At 39.0% G+C, this 18,343-nt stretch overlaps 1 protein-coding gene across 3 annotated transcripts in view; it reads left to right on the top strand.

The window, feature by feature from the left end:
• The window catches only part of LOC107197167 (NACHT, LRR and PYD domains-containing protein 4E-like), a 75,472-nt gene that overhangs the window by 54,833 nt on the left and 2,296 nt on the right, over positions 1 to 18,343 (top strand). For 2 of the 3 annotated variants that reach the window (XM_049468753.1, XM_049468742.1), the window contains one exon: positions 4,783 to 6,533. In XM_049468753.1, coding sequence (XP_049324710.1) covers positions 4,783 to 5,360 — 578 coding nt within the window. In that variant the 3' untranslated portion in view covers positions 5,361 to 6,533. Of the gene's footprint in view, positions 1 to 4,782; positions 6,534 to 18,343 lie in introns of those variants that run through there. The other variant, XM_049468764.1, reaches the window with a different exon arrangement.

Here is an 18,343-nt window from a genome sequence, read left to right as displayed (position 1 = left end):
TTTACATAAACATAATACCATTTCTTGCAGTGTGACAAAAAGCTAATTAATAATTCTGAGTATATGTATGTATAAATGCTCTCAACTCACCCCCAAATTTGACCTTTTACAGTAACTGCTCAATTAAATGAACAGGGTAAACATATGGTGAAGAACATTCACTGAACATTCAGATCACTGTTAAAAGCCACATTTAACTCCAATAAGCATTTAAGGTGGAATGGGAATCCAATTAAAACGCTGGTAAAAAATCTAAAATCAATTTCGCCTCCTAGTTCGTATTTTAAATTTCCCATTTTTGTTTGGATCATCAAAATAAAAACACAAAATACAAACCCTTATTCGATTTTGATTATCAATTTACCAAAAAAATATACAATATATTTAATAACGTAATAAACATGGTCAGATGGGGTGATTAATTAGCAAAGGAATGGTATAAAACACTATAATTGTCACGTCTGGTGTTGTAGGCACTCCCTGTCCTTTCACACTTAGCTCCAATGGAGGTTCTCAGTTAAACAACTACAACACCCAGAATGCACCACTCACTGACATCACACACACACTGCCGATCACGTGACACCTCACTTGCCTCGGCCAGGAAGTCCTGAATATTGATTACTCCCTGCAGTATATAAGGACAGCTCACACACACACCTCTGTCGCGTGTTGCCTGGTTTTGCCCACATTACAAAGCGTTTATTCTGTGATTATTCTCTCATGTATGACCTTGCCTTTTGTTTTACGACCTTGGTTTTTGCCTTGCCTACTCTGTGGATTTTTCCTGGACTGTTTATCGTTTCTGTTTTTTGGATCTCCTCTGATACTGCCTGCCTCGTGTATGACCATTGGACTGCCTCACTATCCGGTAATGGTCTTTACCTCTCGGTATCTGTTTATTGGTGTTATTTGCTCACTGCTATTTTCTCAGTTTGTACCCTGTGGGTTTTTAATAAAATCCTTAACTGGTTCCACGAGTGTCTGTATTCTGTGGTGTCATTCCCACCATGACAGAATACGCGGCCTCTGACCAGTTAAAAACAGGGTTGATTAACCAGGGACAACTTCTCGGTCAGCACCAACAAACCCTCGTTTGCAAGCTAATCAGCAGCAAAGACTGACTAGCGTCCTTGAGCACCTGCAGGGCTTAGCATTAGCCAACACTAGCTTTGCTGCTAACACTAGTCCCATGGCTAACACCAGTTTGCCCAGCCTAGCACTTCGTCCTCCGGCTTTTTTGTGTGCAAACCGGAGTTATATGATGGTGATCCGGAGAAGTGTAGCAGTTTTATTTTACAATGTTCTGTATTTTTTAGTAACTCTCCGCCTACTACTGATAAGGCCAAGATAGGCTTTATCTCTCGTCTCTCAGGCAAAGCGCTCGAGTGGGCTACTGCTGTTTGGGATAGCATTTCGGTGGCTAGCTACACAGATTTTTTTTGGATGTTTTTCGCTCTGTTTTTGATCACTCAAGCTATAGACAGACTAATGGGGAGTTACTGCTAGCTTTAAAGCAAGGTCACAAGCCTGTTGCCACTTATGCCCTGGAGTTTCAGACATTAGCTGCTGGTAGTGGATGGAACGACGCAGCGCTTCTCTCCGTGTTTAAAAATGGACTTAACCCGGACATTTTGAGAGAGTTAGCGTGTAAAGACGATTCACTCACCCTTGATCAGCTCATCTCTCTCTCAATCTTTCTGGATCAGCTGCTGTCTCGCCGTCCCAAAACTAACTCTGACTCACACTCTGCTCCTGTGGCCCACCCACACGTCTCTACCAGCGGATCTGGGAAACTTCCACCATCTACCAATAATCCAGGCTGTCTGCAGCGAAACGTCAACGCTGCATTCGCTTCTATCTGTGTCTCTACTGTGGAGAGGCTGGCCACCACAAACCTGAGTGTGGTTTCCTGACCCAATCTGAGAAGTCTTCCGCTCCGGGAAAGCGCGCAGAACGCCCTCCGCGCGCTAACGTGGTACATAACCTGACTCCTTGTCGTGACTCAAAACATTTCTCTTTGCCCATGATCATAAGTTCACCTACTGGTTCTTTCCCTGTCGCAGCGAAAGATTCCGGATGGGAGGGAAACTTTGAGCTGGAGCTGATGAAGGAGTATGGCATCCCCATGAGAGAACTTCGCCATCCACTCTCTATCCACGCTGTAGATGGGAAGTCGGTGCGCTCCAGACCAGTGACCCTTCAGACCGTGCCACTCTCTCTTCGAGTCAGCGCACTCCACCATGAGGAACTGTCACTCTTTGTGCTCCCCAGCACAGAGCACCCGGTTATTTTGGGCATGCCATGGCTCAAACTCTCAATCCTGTGATTTCCTGGCCTGAGGGGGACATTACGGTCTGGTCAGATTTTTGTTTTGAACATTGTTTAGCTCTTTCTGACTTAACGTTAAAATCTACCTCTATAGAGAGCCCCGAAGCTGTAGATTGTCCTTGATCCCTCCTGAGTATTCTGACTATTTAGAAGTATTTAGCAAAGCTAGTGCCACTAAATTGCCACCACATCGCCCTTATGACTGTGCTATTGACCTTATTGAAGGTGCCACTCTCCCTAAAGCTAAAGTTTACCCACTCACTCTTGACGAAGAGAAGGCTATGGCTACTTATGTAGAGGAAGCACTTGTGCAGGGGTTTATCCGTCCGTCCAAATCTCCTGTTGGATTGGGGTTCTTTTTTGTTAAAAATAAGATAAGGGTTCTACGACCCTGCATAGATTACCGTGGTTTAAATGAAATTACAAATAAATTTGCTTATCCACTCCCTCTCATCCCTAGTGCACTCGAACAGCTTCGTGAAGCTAAATTCTTCACCAAATTAGATTTACCCAGTGCATACAACCTGGTTCGCATCCGCGAGGGTGATGAATGGAAGACTGCCTTCACCACCACCAACAGGCACTATGAGTACCTGATTATGGGTTATCAACGCTCTGGCAGTCTTCCAGTCATTCATGAATGATGTTTTCCTCGACATGATCAATAAATACTTAGTCCTATTTATAGACGATATTCTGATCTACTCCCCTGATCTTGAGTCTCATGTCCGTCATGTCCGTTCTGCTCAAATGGTTCCCTGCAGCTGATGCTGCGTTTTCTAAACTCAAATCTGCTTTCGTTTCTGCTCCCATTCTCGCTCATCCTAAGCCCGATCTTCCGTTTGTGTTCAAGGTAGATGCGTCTGAGGTGGGGGCCGTCTTATCTCAGCGTAGTGGGTCTCCGCCTAAACTTCATCCCATACCCTTCTTTTCCAGAAAGATGACTCCTGCTGAACGCAACTATGGCATAGGGGATAGGGAGCTTCTGGCTGTAAAACTAGCTCTCGAGGAGTGGCGTCACTGGTTGGAGGGGTCCGGTCACACGTTCACTGCCCTCACAGATCATAAAAACCTTGAGTATTTGCGTAATGCTAAGTGCCTCAACCCTCGCCAAGCACGTTGGTCTTTGTTTTTTACGAGGTTTCATTTTTCCATTTCGTTTCGCCCTGGCAACCGTAACACCAAGGCAGATGCGCTATCACAAATTTTCTGCACTCCTGATCCTCAGTCCTCTGAGTGTGAGCGCATTTTACCTCTGGACGTTAAGATCGAAGCCATTCGCTGGGAACTAGACGATCTCATCCAACAGAGCGTGGAACATTCACCTCCCCCTGAGGGCTGTCAGCCTCAAAAAAACTTCATTCCTGTACAATTTAGAGACCGTCTCCTTAGTTGGGCTCACTCCTCACTCACTTCTGGCCACCCAGGTGTCACACGCACCCTACAGTTGATCTCAGCTCGCTATTGGTGGGAAACCTTGCGAGCTGACGTACATGCTTTTGTAGTCTCCTGCTCCGTATGTGCTCAATGCAAGACACCTAAGATCAATGTCTTTACTGAAATGTTTTATTGTCGCGGCACGTTCAGACAGAGATAACCATATAAAACTCAGTTTTGTTAAATGAAAATATAAAAGCAAATTTCAGCAAAATAATAACAAAGTGACATAAAATAAATTTATTTTCAGTCGAAGTGCTCCTCTTTTTTATTTTTTTATTTCCAAAACTGTAGGAGTGAGAATGAGCATCTGTTAAATTCTCAAACAGCAGAATGCCTTTATCTACTATATTAAGCTACAGTTATTAAGTCCTTGTACTGAACATAAATAATCCATATCCCATAATATTTCTGAAATAAATAAATATAACTAATAATAACTTAGTTACTGTGCAGATTTTGAAGTATATTTTATTTTCATAGTTGATTGCTGAAGGCTCTGGGTGAGGTGTTTTTTGCTGTGGTAAAGGAGTGATGGTGTCTGGTATTGTGCTTGGGGAGCTCAGTGCTTATGGTCATGAGTGATCCAGACATGACTGGGCGGCTGATTGTTGACTTTTGAGGCGGTTTAACTCTGTTGTGCCTCCAAGATAGAAACACGCCAGAAATTTACCTGAACACATGTCATTTCCAGACCACCACACCAAACCATCAGTGTTAATATACGCTCTTTTAAGAAGACGTGCGCAAGGCGTGAACATAGACTGTTGTAAGATGGCAACGCACATCGCAATGCACCTTTCTCAGGGTGTACGATAGGACCCACACTCTCACACACTACCACACACTCACACTCACAATACTAAAAAACCCACTCACTCACACACACACCCACACACACACACACACACACACACACACACATGCACATACACTCGCAATCACATAAACATACACATGCACACACACTCTCTGTATCAGTGCACTGTGTGTAATGTGTGTTCTTGTTTTCAGACGGCTGTGATTTCACACTGGATCCAAACACAGCACACCCTGATCTCTCTCTGAGTGAGGAGAACAGGAGGGTGGAGTGTAGACTGAAGCTGCAGTTGTATCCTGATCATCCAGAGAGGTTTGATTATTATCCGCAGGTTCTGAGTAGAGAGAGAGTTACTGGGCGCTGTTACTGGGAGGCTGAGTGGAGTGGGAGAGGAGTTGCTGTAGCTCTGAGTTATAAAACCATCAGCAGGAAAGGAGACGGATCAAACTGTGGGTTTGGACTTTATTTAAACTCCTGGAGTCTGTTCTGCTCTGATTACAGTTACTCTGTTTATCACAATAATAAGAGAACTGTTCTCCCCCCTCCTCCCTCCGGCTGTAGGAGAGTAGGAGTGTATGTGGACTGTCCCGCCGGCACTCTGTCCTTCTACAGAGTCTCCACTGATACACCCTCACACACTCTCACACACTTACACACACCCTCACACACTCTCACACACTTACACACATTCTACACCACCTTCACTCAGCCCCTCTATGCAGGGATTGGGGTTTATTATGGCTCCTCAGTGACTCTGTGTAAAATAAAATAACCCTGTGTGTAACAGAGTGTGTGTGTGTGTGTGTGTGTGTGTTTGTGTGAGGGAGAATGTGTGTATAGATGTAAGTATGCAAATATTATATATTGTAATATAATACAGGAAGTTGATCAAACCTGCACCTAACAACTGGAGTTATGCATAGGGCTCAGCCAGGATCTACTACTTACTCAATTAACAACAACCACAACAATCTGATACTGGCTTGACAAGGATCCAGAAGCACAGCCTTTCACTATGTCCGTTGACCTACCGAAAAAATGATCGAAAGAACATGCTCACTTCCTTTAACTATGGCAACAACACACCAACCAGCACCCTACCTACCTAAGCACAATCACACACAATAATTGACACAGAACACAGCAACCACTACCATCTGATACTGGCTCGACAAGAATCCAGAAGCATAGCGAACTATGTTCATGGTCCGTGCCTCAACTGCCAAGTAGACCTTTGCAGCAGGACCACACCCAGCCAATCAGCCAATATATATATATATATATGATTAAATAAAATTTCCAGAATGTTTATTTTAATTACTGGTGTCTTTATTTACTACTGTTATTACTTATTCTGTAATTATTGATAATTGTTGTTTCTTCATAATATTTTTTTTGTAAGTGTTGATGTAATGTTTTGACAATAACATACAGTCATGACAGTAAAGCTACTGTAAGGTGTTGTTGCTTGTGCTGGCCTCTAAGTGGGAACAGATGTGCTACACCTAGCTTTTTTTTTTTCTATTTCCTGCTGCTGCTCACCCAGGAAGGCACAGTGTTGTGTACTTTCTCTGAAGATGAGACATGCAGTGTGGTGTTCTGTAATTAATCTTTATCTTTTAAAAATATGCATCAATTAATATTTTGTACAGATTAACACTATACTGTATATTATATTCTGTTTAGTGTATACATTTTATTGTATTTTTGTGTTCTACTTGAGTATTTATTGTTTAATATTTCAGTTAATGTGGTGTATTTCTGGAAGTTTAAATAATTTGTTTTACTAGTTATAGAGATGCGAGGACCAGTTTTAAATGCAGATTTTTGGTTTAAATCGGTATATACATTTATTTTATTTTAATACAATCTGTGTGTTATTTTAGAGTTATTTTTTGGGGTAATGTTAAATTGTGAATAAAATTGAATAATTGCACTGATTTAACACAGTGTTGTGTGCTGTCTCTGAAGCTGAAGTTATGATGAGCTGCTGTGTGAACCTACCAATAAAACAGCAATCAGCTAAATGAACTACATCTCTGTGCTTCCTTCCACTAAAAACACAACACAGAGCCCAGTGTTGAGTACGCCCTCGGCTGCTCTCTCTTGGCGTTACTCACGCGTTTGTTTGCAATGGGAATAGGTAATGACTAAGACTGGATACCAGGAGGTGCACCTCACAATTTATTTGTACAGAGATCTCTGGGCACCACTTCCACTCACAAGGAGTTCAAAAGAAATAGTCCAAAGAGTATTACACAGACACAAGCATTTATAGACAAACCACACCTCAAGGTCACAGAGGAAGGCACCTAAGACAGTTCCCCAAAAAACTCAGACCTTGTCTCTCAAATCACTTCTCTTACACATACAGTTTGGCTAACAACTGGCTGGTCTTAACGACCAGGAGCTAACGACCAGATTTTGCAAGTTAAGGACAGTTAAAATAGAGAAGCAGTTTGTTGCTACTGTCTCAGCTGCTCTCCTCTGCGCTGCTCGTAACATGTAAACTCCTTCCCTTTAGCTAGCCTCTTTGTCATTGGGGCAAGCTTTATGTTAAGTCATGCTGCCTACCATATCACACCTTTATTTATAATGCATTTAATTATACTTCATTAACTTCATAAGTATTGGGCATATAGTAATGCAATTGATTACACTTCCTTCGCTTGATTAGTTTTAATTAGTTATTGATTATAGTAAAAATTATAAAGCATATTTCTAACATTTACTTGAGCTAATGGCTCGAGATGTAAGAGGACAGAGGTTGTCCAAACAGGAGCTTAGTGTGGAGCAGAGAGTATCAGTGGCATCATTTACATTGAGTGATGAAAATGAGCCTGGTGGAGGCATATTATCAGTTTTATATTCATATCATATTATATTACCAGAACTGGTCTGCTGAGATATCTTGAAGATTTCGGCGTAACAAGACCATGGTAGGACTAGCTCTGGGTTTATTTGAAATACGAACATTGAGTTGCATGAAGTAGTGATCAGAGAGGTGTAAAGGAGTGACAGTTACGAGTGAAGATCAGGTCTAGATGTTTGCCAGCTTTATGTGTTGGAGGGCTGGGGACCTGCTCCAGATCGAAAGACTGCATAAGGGATAAGAAGTCATGGTGGATGTTCATTTTTTTTTTCAATGGATGATCACCATTTTTTTTCCCACAGCCGTTATACTACTGAACTCCGCCTCTTAATATCTGATCTGAACTATAACGACAGACTGTACTCACACACCAGTAACACACAAGCGCTACGCTAATTACCAGCTCTTTTTCCGTTATATATTCTGCTTACTATTGTGTATATACTGTGTAAATCTACTCTGTTTATAATACATACTTAGATTATTTATTTATCCTGTTTATACCACTTCATGTTTATAATCTATTATAGTCTATATACTTATATTCCTAATTACATAGCTACAACATTCAATAATTTATTGTACATTTGTAATATACATATATCTATTTATTTTCTTTGTTAAGCTCATCTGGATGGATGCAAACTGCATTTCGTTGCTCTGTGTAACAGTGTTTTCTGGTTTAATCAAAGTTTCAGTCAGAGCCAGCAGTTTTAGTGACAGATAATTTGCATAAGAGGCGATAATATCTGCTTTTTTAATGGCCGACTGGCAGTTTCATAGCCCAACAAAGAATGAGGTAGTAGTGGGCGTGGCTTGCTTTAGTGGACGCTTGAAGTTTCCTGATCGCCCTGTTAGTATGCCCTGCCCTGCTCTTATTTAGCATAACTAGCTACATTACGATCAGTGTCCACAGCAGACAAAGCAGCGTCCACAACCAGAAACCATTTAATATGAACTGACCAGATATTCTAACACAAATGCAGAAGAGATTTACTTATAAAAGTGGTTTTGAATTTAATGTCTACAGTTAGATCGTTTCATAATGTCACTTTTGTTGTGCTAATTGTTGTATTCTTTTATTGGTGCTACTTCTTTCTTCTGACCAGAAATTTAGATTTCTCTAAATGGGTCAGTGAGGCAGTGAAGAGAACACTGGATCTTCTTGACATCTGCTGACGTCTGCTGTTCAACAACGTACCAGTTCTTGTAGATGTAGATTGCAGAAGAAAGGAGTCTCAGAGATCGTTATTGCAGGAAGGTTTTAGCTTTATTCGGATAGTTGTTTAAAGCATGGACACTGAGCACTGGTCCAGCCTTAGTACAGCCTTACGGCTGTCCAGCAGCTCTCCTAGCCAGTCTCTCTCCAGCTCACCTCCAACACCAACTCCAACTGACCGACCCTCCAACCCCAAGTAAATAGTCTTAGGTAGGGGGAAAGGGCAGGATGTATGACTCAGCACTAAAGCCAGATGTCTTCCCTGTTAAGGAGTTAAAGACCTTTGACCCATGATCCTAACCATAGGTTATCTTATTGCCCAGCTTGGCACCACTATGTCTGGTCTAAGAAATGCTTACACTGGTAACCGAAAACACAGGAAATGCTTACACTGGTAAACTAACAGTGATTAAAAAAATTATATTTTACATCATAATAAATGCAGAAGACAGGGATGGTTTAGGCAGATGCTGAGGATGACTTCAGAGGAGTTTGATATGAAATAAATCGAAATGTATTTTTGACATAATATGTAAGTGAAACAATTATTTATTAATTAGTGTTGTACTATTTAATAGCAAAATAATTATGTGTGGTCACAAGCTGATATTAACCTTGCTAACTAACTAACTAACTAAATAGCTAACTAGCTTAGTAACTCAGTAACAGGATCGTAACCATCTGCAGCTCTGTTACTACAGCTAGCTCTAATTACTGCAATGGATCTGAAATGACAGAGACCTAGACATGTCATATATTGTTATTTTCCGGAGATCCTACTCCACTCATTTGCTCTGTACATAAAAGATTTTTGATATTTGCATTAACTTGACCATGTTTTTGATTAAGAATCTACCTAGCACCTGTAGTCTATTTGTATTTTTCACTTGTAGGAATTTTTATATATGTTAATGGGAATTGATAATCAGGGTGTTTTTGAGCTGAAAGTAGAATAATTTTAATGTTGGATCACCATTGCATTAAATAGACTGATTAATATATATTTATGATACGTAATTCACAATATTTGACAGTAGTCTGAACAAAATAGAAAAATATATAAGGCTGTATAATTGTATAGTAGTTTGTATGTATCTTGTTCTGTGTATTGAGGAGTGTAGAGATCTGTGTGAGGCCTGTGTGAGCTCTCTCTGCCCCGCCCCTTCAGAAAAAAACAAACAAACACAAAAAAACACACGAGTGACGTAACCAGCCCCGCCCCCACCTGCGCACTGAAAACCCCAAGGAAAACAGCAACATTTATGTGTAGAATAATTGGTTATAATTATGATCATTTATTCAGAAATGAAGATGTTTGTTATTGAAAAATTTTCCATAATTGAAAAAAACTAAATTGATAGTCACCTTTGCAGGGATTTCCACAGGGTTTGGATTTCTTCACAGTATAAAACAGCTGCTATGAAGTTTCCATGTTTATTTCACATAGGTATCAGTTATCTATTACCCACTTAAATAATTAAGTTAATCAGTTCATTTTAAGGGTAAATTCTATGTATGGATTTAAAAGTAAAATGTATTTCTTTTTATTTTGGGGGAATATTCAATTCAATTCAATTTTATTTCTATAGCGCTTTTTACAACAAAGGCTGTCACAAAGCAGCTTTACAGGAAAAACAGGTCCACGCCTCTTATGAGCAGAGATGCCAATTTTATGGTGACACAGTGGCAAAAACTCCCTTTAAGAGGAAGAAACCTTGGAAGGAACCAAGACTCAGTCCGAGGAACCCATCCTACTCGGGTTGACCCGCTCACACACAAATAACAAACAAATAACAGAACAAAAACAGTACAGAGAATTAATGTGAACTATGGCTAATATAACAGGTACTAATTTATGAATATAAGAATGTGATGGGCACAAACTATAGAGCTATGGCTAATATAGGAACAGATACTGAGTGTGTTAATGGTAATCAGTGCAGGGCTGCAGAGCCGGAGAACAACACAGCGGGCAGTGGAGAGCCAGGCTGGGAACATCAGGAACAGGGCATCTCCATACATGTAAAAGAGATAGATAGAGAAAACAGAAAGGAAAGGAAGAGAAAAAAAAGCAGGAGTTAGAAGGGTTGTGAAATAATTCTGATGAGTAGAAGGACAGGGCTGATTCCTGAAAGCTGGAACCACAGACGGACACATCCAGGCAGACCGGCCGGGCATCTCAGCACATGTGAGAAAGATAGAGAGAGAGAACAGAGAGGGGAGGGAAGAAAAAGGGGTTAGAATGGTTTTATAAAACTCTGCTGGAGTGGGATGGGCACTGGTAGCAGCAGCTCAGGACATGGGGAGAGAAAGAGAAAGCAGATGATTAGGACAGGGTTTATATTTGCTGGATATTAATTTGCTGTATATTACTAGGTAGGCTATTCCAAAGTTGGGGAGCTTTATAAAAGAACGTTCTTCCTCCTGCATAGTTTTTTCTAATACGCGGGACTAATAACAGGCGTCTTGGGAGCGGAGTGAACGCGGCGGATTGTAAGGAGTAGTTCCTGTAGATAATGCGGGACCAGACCATTAAGGGATTTATACGTCAGGAGAAGTATTTTATAATCTATACGAAATTTAACAGGTAGCCAGTGTAGGGATGAAAGAATAGGTGTAATATGATCAACCTTTTTGGTTCTAGTAAGCACTCTCGCGGCTGCATTTTAGCTATATTTCTTAAATGGAAGAATGCAGTTAGGAAAGCAGGTTATCTGTTCACACTAACAGATACAGTTTTTAGATCAGAGATGCCCAAAACTTTTACCCGCCACTGTTCCCAGTGAGGAGCCGCTGGCGGACTTCTCCTCTATTCACTGTCTTTGGTTGCTTAGCAACAGCAGCGCACTACATTTCCCGGCGGAAGGATCAGCAATTATTATTATTCATAATAATACCTATTATAATATTTCTGTATTAATAATAAACTATTATATTCTGGCTGTTTCTAGAAGCAGTAAGACAAGTCAGTTTAGGTGAGTTTCAATGATTTTAAAGCAGTAGTTTATATTAGCGCTGCGATTCGGCGCGAGACGCTCTCCTGTCAGATTCCTGTAACATTAGCCTGTTAGCAGCTAACAGAGTTAGCAGTGAGTTAGCTCCGTTTCTCTTAAACTGTTTGATAAACTAAGAAAAACACTAATAATTTATGGGTAAATTGATGAGATTAAACAACTTTAGATTAAATCTCCTCAAATAAACACTAATTTAGGGTTAAACGTTTGAAACTGGCTAAATTATCTAGCTTCTTAGTGTTAGCTAAGCTAGCTACTTAATGAACCCAAAGTTTCTGAGGAGGAATAGCAGTTATTAACTCTTTGCTGTGACTTAAATGTTTTAAAACTGTTGAATTAATTAAATTGCTGCTATTCTTATGGTTCTTTTAACTACTATCTGTTTTAAATTATCTTAACATTTTTCCTCAGTTCAAGATTTTAGATTAATAGCTTTTTAGATAATTAGCTAGCTAATAGATTTGAGGTTTATTTACAGAGTTCTAACTTAATTTTCATTTTTTTAAACATTACTTACACGTTCACTTTTCCTTTTACTTATATATTATTTTCTTTATAGTCTCTCTCAGAGAGAAATTAAAGGCAGATCTGTTTATAATAATTAGCTTTATCATTCTTTCAGGCTATTATTACATGCTACCTTTTATATCATTTGGTTCAAGTGGATAAAGATAGCTATGATTCTGAATATCATTATGTGCTCTATATGGATGGAATTGATTTAAAGTATTTTATGAGTTGTTTTATTCTTTGATACCTGCATTGAACATCAAGAAGGAAATCCTCGCCTACAGTAAGTCATCTAACCTTTTTAACATTTGATATTTTAAATTTTAGTGTGGTTTTATTGTTTACATGCAGTTTATTATTTTTAGTAACAAAAAATATAACAAAGATTATATCTTCAATTGTATCTTCCAGTCTGCTGAATGTCTCGGTGCAGAGGTCTTGTAAAAGGATCTGTTTTGGTAGCACTTAATGTTTTAGCTTATTTTTAGAAGAGTACATACACCTGATAGAATATTTATATTAAATGCAGTACATATCAATGACACTAGATGGAGGCAGTGCTTCAACTTCTTCAACAAGAACACCTTAATACAGTTTCTTTCAGAGGATAGTATAGTGAAGTATAATAAATATTTATATGTTATGGCTGCACAACATGTTTCTGCGTTGTTAGTACTAGTATCAGAGAGCATGCAAAGTCAAATATAAACATTTAAAGAAAGTTCACTTGCTTATAAGAAAAGGAAATTTTGCACTATTCTATTTTTCCATTAAATGGGTCAATGACGTGATGCTTGTCCAACTGCATCATATATTTGATGACACATATAATATATAATAACTCTCCTGTATATGTGCTCACTTTATTTTCTCTGCTATTTAAAAATTATGCAAAATATGATGGAACCCATAATAGCAAAAACTATAATAATAAAAACAATATCTGCTTTCTGTGGCTGAAACATAAGCCTGGTAAATACATTTAAGAATGTGACTGTGAGATTTTATAATAAAAAATATTATGTCATTAATTTCAACAACTTTAAATAATGCCAATACGGTTAAGAAACATGTTACACTGCTGAGAGTTTGTTCATTAAAAATGTTTAGGAAATTTTGTCATTTTAAGAGAACTCGTTTTACCACTACATGATATTTTATATGGCCAGGGTCAATTTGTCTATCACTTAATTAATTTTTTTTTAGTGTTTAAAAAAATGTCAATATATATATATATATATATATATATATATATATATATATATATATATATATATATATATACTTTTGTTTTTATGAATTTTAATTGGTCTGAGCCTTTATATGCCATTGACCCAAATACCTGCCATTTTATTTTACTCCAATATTCAATACACAGAGTGCTTTATTAATATCATGGTTTGTTGGATTAGATTTTTTCACAGTAATAGATTGTTGCTGGAATAGAGGGTCAGGTGGACTGGTGCTTAAGTTACAGAGTAAACAGCGTGAATTTAGAGTGTAAGCTGTAAGCTGCAATTTTTACCACTTGAAACTTGTGCAATGTAGTCACAAAAGAACCGCACTGAAAGCAGAATAAGGTTAAAGTAGATGACATCTCTCTCTAGTGGTGTCAGGAATTGTAAGGATAGAGGACGAGAAGAGCGGACGCAAATGCGAGTGATTATGTAATAACAAAGAAACACAGAATACAAAAGGAAAACATACACAGCCAGAGCTGACATATAAAGGTACAATCACCGATAAGAAAAACAGCAAACGCTGAGGTATAAATACAGACGGAGGGAAACGGAAAGGGAAGACACCTGGGGAAACAGGTAACGAGGGGGCAAAGCTACAGATAAGAGTCATGTGGGAGGACACAGTTGGACACAGCACTCAGACATAGACATGTTCATGAATTGTTTACACCAGATTCCAGTGATGTTTTCAGACTTGTTCTGTATCTAGGTCAGTAATCCTTTATGCTGTTGGTGGAAACCCAAGTCAGCTGAAATCGTCTGAAACGTAAAGGTCTTATTGACCGGAAGTTTGAAAGGTAAGAGTTAAAACTCTTCATACTGACGGTGTTTGTGTGGCAGGGTTTCTTATGTATTCAAAGCAACCTAGCTTTAAATATTTCAGGGTTATTTTATATATTCAAATGTATATGTGTTTGTGTTAGTGCGTGGTGTACGTGCTGGTTTGGAGGGGCTGGGTATTGTCTTTACATTTACATTTAAGGTATTTAGCAGATGCCCTTATCCAGAGCGACTTACAACAGTGCTTCGATGTTACTTCAAATATCCAGAGCTAATTTGTAGACTATAGGATCAAGAGATACACAGAGCTTGATCATGTTTAGAACCCTAGGAACCTTTTTTTTGGATTAGTTTAGGAACTCTTTGAAAAGACGAGTCTTCAGTCGACGTTTGAAGACCGCAAGTGACTCTGCTGTTCTGACATCCAGTGGAAGTTCATTCCACCACCTTGGTGCAGCACAGAGAAGAGTCTGGATATCTGTTTTCTGTGTGTCTTGAGGGATGGAGGTTTGAGCCGAGCCACCTCTTTGGAGCTCATATGCATCACGTCTCAGCTTTTTTGGTGGCCCACAGGAAATCGATCGGGGGATCGAAAACAGAACGAGAGGAGAGATGTTGTCACATTCTCATCTGTTCTGTTCCTGTTTATTTACTCTCCGTACATGCCTTTTTTACAGACATGTACGTGCCTACATGTGTTTATTCTGTGTCTCCTCCCCTGTTTTGTAGCTACACCCCCTGTTCCCAGGTGTTTCCTTTTTCCCCCTGTGCGTGTTTTCCTCCGGCCGTGGTTGTTCTTTGTTCACGTCAGTCAGGTTTAGTGGTCCCTGTGGTTTATTTAGTCTCAGTTTCTTGATCTCAGCAGTTTCTGATTTCCGCAGTGAAGCTGTTGCCAACACTGGTTGACAATGAGCAAGTTTCCCGACACACAACGAGCAGGCTTATTCTATTTGTGTGAATAACATGAAATGTTTAAAATTAATACAGACATGTAGAAAAAAACTAAGACAAGCTGTAACCTAGATATAAATAAAAATATCTTAATAATAATATAATAATAAATAATATAATAATATGCCAACTAGGCATATTTGTAGCAGTAGGGTATTTTAATTTTCATCCCTGACTCGAATTCATTTAAGTTATATACCTGATTTGATCTTTTTCCGTACAATCCCTGCTAACGTTTTAGGTGAAGGAGACCTAAAGAAGGTCAGGGCATGTTTCTGGAAAAACAAAAAAGTGGGATATCGTCCATCGGCACAACCCTAGTTAAAATATGAAATCATACTATATTATTTATTTCCCTCCCTCGGAAGGGCAATATCAGCCAAGGACGGCAAAAGGGAAGTTGCCCAAGCACATTGGGCCATAGCGTCTGCATGTCACTGGAGACAGGGGTTAGATAAGACTGACTGAACTGAAAAATGTTCTAAAACCCTAAATGAGCTCACAGAGAATAAATTACAATATAAGCTTTTCTTAAGCTTTTAATAATGGGTATTTTAATGGATCAGTGTTTGTTTGGCAAAATAAGTTATATTTATATCACTGTTATCACTCACTTAAACATTAACTGTATTAATCACAACAATATTCTTTGATAAATCAAGATGAATTATTATTATGAATTACTTAGTATGACTGTATTTCTTATTCAGGGAAGGTTAACTTTTTTCTAATAATAGGTAAGACAGCCTTGATTCTTTTTGCACTCTCTCCCTCTGTATCAGTGCACTGTGTATTCTTGTGTTCAGACAGCTGGGATCTCACTCTGGATCCGAACACAGTAAACCCTGAGAACAGGATGTTGGAGAATAGAGGGAAGCTGTAGTCGTCTCCTGATCCTCCAGAGAAGTTTGATTGGTATCTGCAGGTTCTGAGTGGAGAGAAAAATACTGGGCGCCAGTGCTGGACTGGGACAAAAAAATCAGCCCTGGCATATTTGGTTTAGACCGGACTCATGACCAAAGACTTGAGACTTGACTCGGACTCGTGACCAAAGACTTGAGACTTGACATGGACTCATGACCAAAGACTTAAAACTTGACTCAGACTCATGACCAAAGACTTGAGACTTGACTCGGACTCGTGACCAAAGACTTGAGACTTGACTCGGACTCGTGACCAAAAACTTGAGACCTGACTCGGACTCGTGACCAAAGACTTGAGGCTTGACTCAGACTCGTGACCAAAGACTTGAGACCTGACTCGGACTCGTGACCAAAGACTTGAGACTTGACTCGGACTCGTGACCAAAGACTTGAGACTTGACTCGGACTTGTGACCAAAGACTTGAGACTTGACTCGGACTCGTGACCAAAGACTTGAGACTTGACTCGGACTTGTGACCAAAGACCTGAAAAAATACAAATATAAACATTTTAACACAAAATACGCAGAAATCTGTAAAAAATGTCATCTAAGAAATAATTTCTCAGATTAAAAATGTTTGTTTGTACAGATTTTTGGTATTTTGTGTCAAAATAGTTATATTTTTGAGGAATACAATGTCCAGTGATCATTACAAAAAATTAAGTGGTGTAAATTGATGAAAAAAATAATCTGAATAATCACTACCAAATTCTGTGATTAACTGCAATTAATCCCATTTGTTTTTCTTCAGAAGTATATATAGTGGATATTTAAATGTAAGTAAAATAATGAATGTAAGAAATGTAAGGGGAGAGGTGTCGGTTTTATTGAATTCATGTCTAATATGTATTTTCTGAATTTCTCTGATATAACAGCTCCATTCTAAATCTCCAGGTTAAAGATGCTCCCTCCTTTAAACAGCTATAACATGTATTTGTATCAGGCTACAAATTCATGCAACGCAACCATGTCGTAAATTATTTAACACTGTTTTACTCTTATTCAGTGTGGGCATAGCTTTTGCTAATATTACTTTTATAATTTTTGCACTTGCTTTTTAAGTTAACTGATCATTAATCAGTTTTAAAATCTGTTATTTCACTTGTTTAAGTGCTTTTTAAAACATGCTGATCCACAGCATAGAGGCTACAAAACTCAAACTATGCAGCCTTTCAACACAGCTTTAACCTAAATATCTAAAATAAAATGATGCAACCTAAAATACACTTACTGCTCATCTAACACTTCTCAGTCTTGACGTTTGCTATTTTTATGTCATTGCTCATCATTCTCATGTAATAGAGCTAACGTTACCTCCATCACCTCAAAGTCCCTGTGGTATCCTAACTTTACTAACTTTACCTCAATCACCTCAAAGTCCCTGTGTTATACTAACTTTACTAACGTTACTCCATCACCTCAAAATCCCTGTGTTATACTAACTTTACTAACGTTACCCCATCACCTCAAAGTCCCTGTGTTATACTTATGTTAACTCCATCACCTCAAAGTCCTTCTTTAATCCTAACTTTACTAACGTTACCTCCATCACCTCAAAATCCCTGTTATACTAACTTTACTAACGTTACACCATCACCTCAAAGTCGCTGTGTTATCCTAACTATACTAACTATACTAACGTTACCTCCATCACCTCAAAATCCCTGTGTTATCCGCCGAGTATTGATGGTATTTTTCCTCATACAACGTGTTTCTTTTGCCTATTTTTTTCTGATATTGCCTGCCTGTGTTTGACCTCTGGACTGTTTCTACTCTGGTATGTTGTATTCCTTCTGCTGTTGTTCGCCCCTGTTGATATATTTCTGTCTGACTATCCCTTTGTCAGCTACTTTATTTAATAAAGTCACGTTTTATCTGCATCAGTGCGTGTCTGTGTCCTGTCCAGCCATGACAGTTACCTCCATCACCTCAAAGTCCCTGTATAATCCTAACTTTAATAACGTTACCTCCATCACCTCAAAGTGCCTGTGTAATCCTAACGTTACCTCCATCACCTCAAAGTCCCTGTGTTATACTAACTATACTAACGTTACCTCCATCACCTCAAAGTCCCTGTATAATCCTACCTTTAATAACATTACCTCCATCACCTCAAAGTCCCTGTGTTATACTAACTATACTAACGTTACCTCCATCACCTCAAAGTCCCTGTATAATCCTAACTTTACTAACATTACCTCCATCACCTCAAAGTGCCTGTGTAATCCTAACGTTACCTCCATC

Source organism: Astyanax mexicanus, chromosome 1, assembly GCF_023375975.1.
Source record: "Astyanax mexicanus isolate ESR-SI-001 chromosome 1, AstMex3_surface, whole genome shotgun sequence".
In the NCBI taxonomy this organism is placed as follows: Eukaryota; Metazoa; Chordata; class Actinopteri; order Characiformes; family Acestrorhamphidae; genus Astyanax; species Astyanax mexicanus.
The sequence above is the reverse complement of the archived record's forward strand: the minus strand, read 5'-3'. Positions and strand labels throughout refer to the sequence as shown.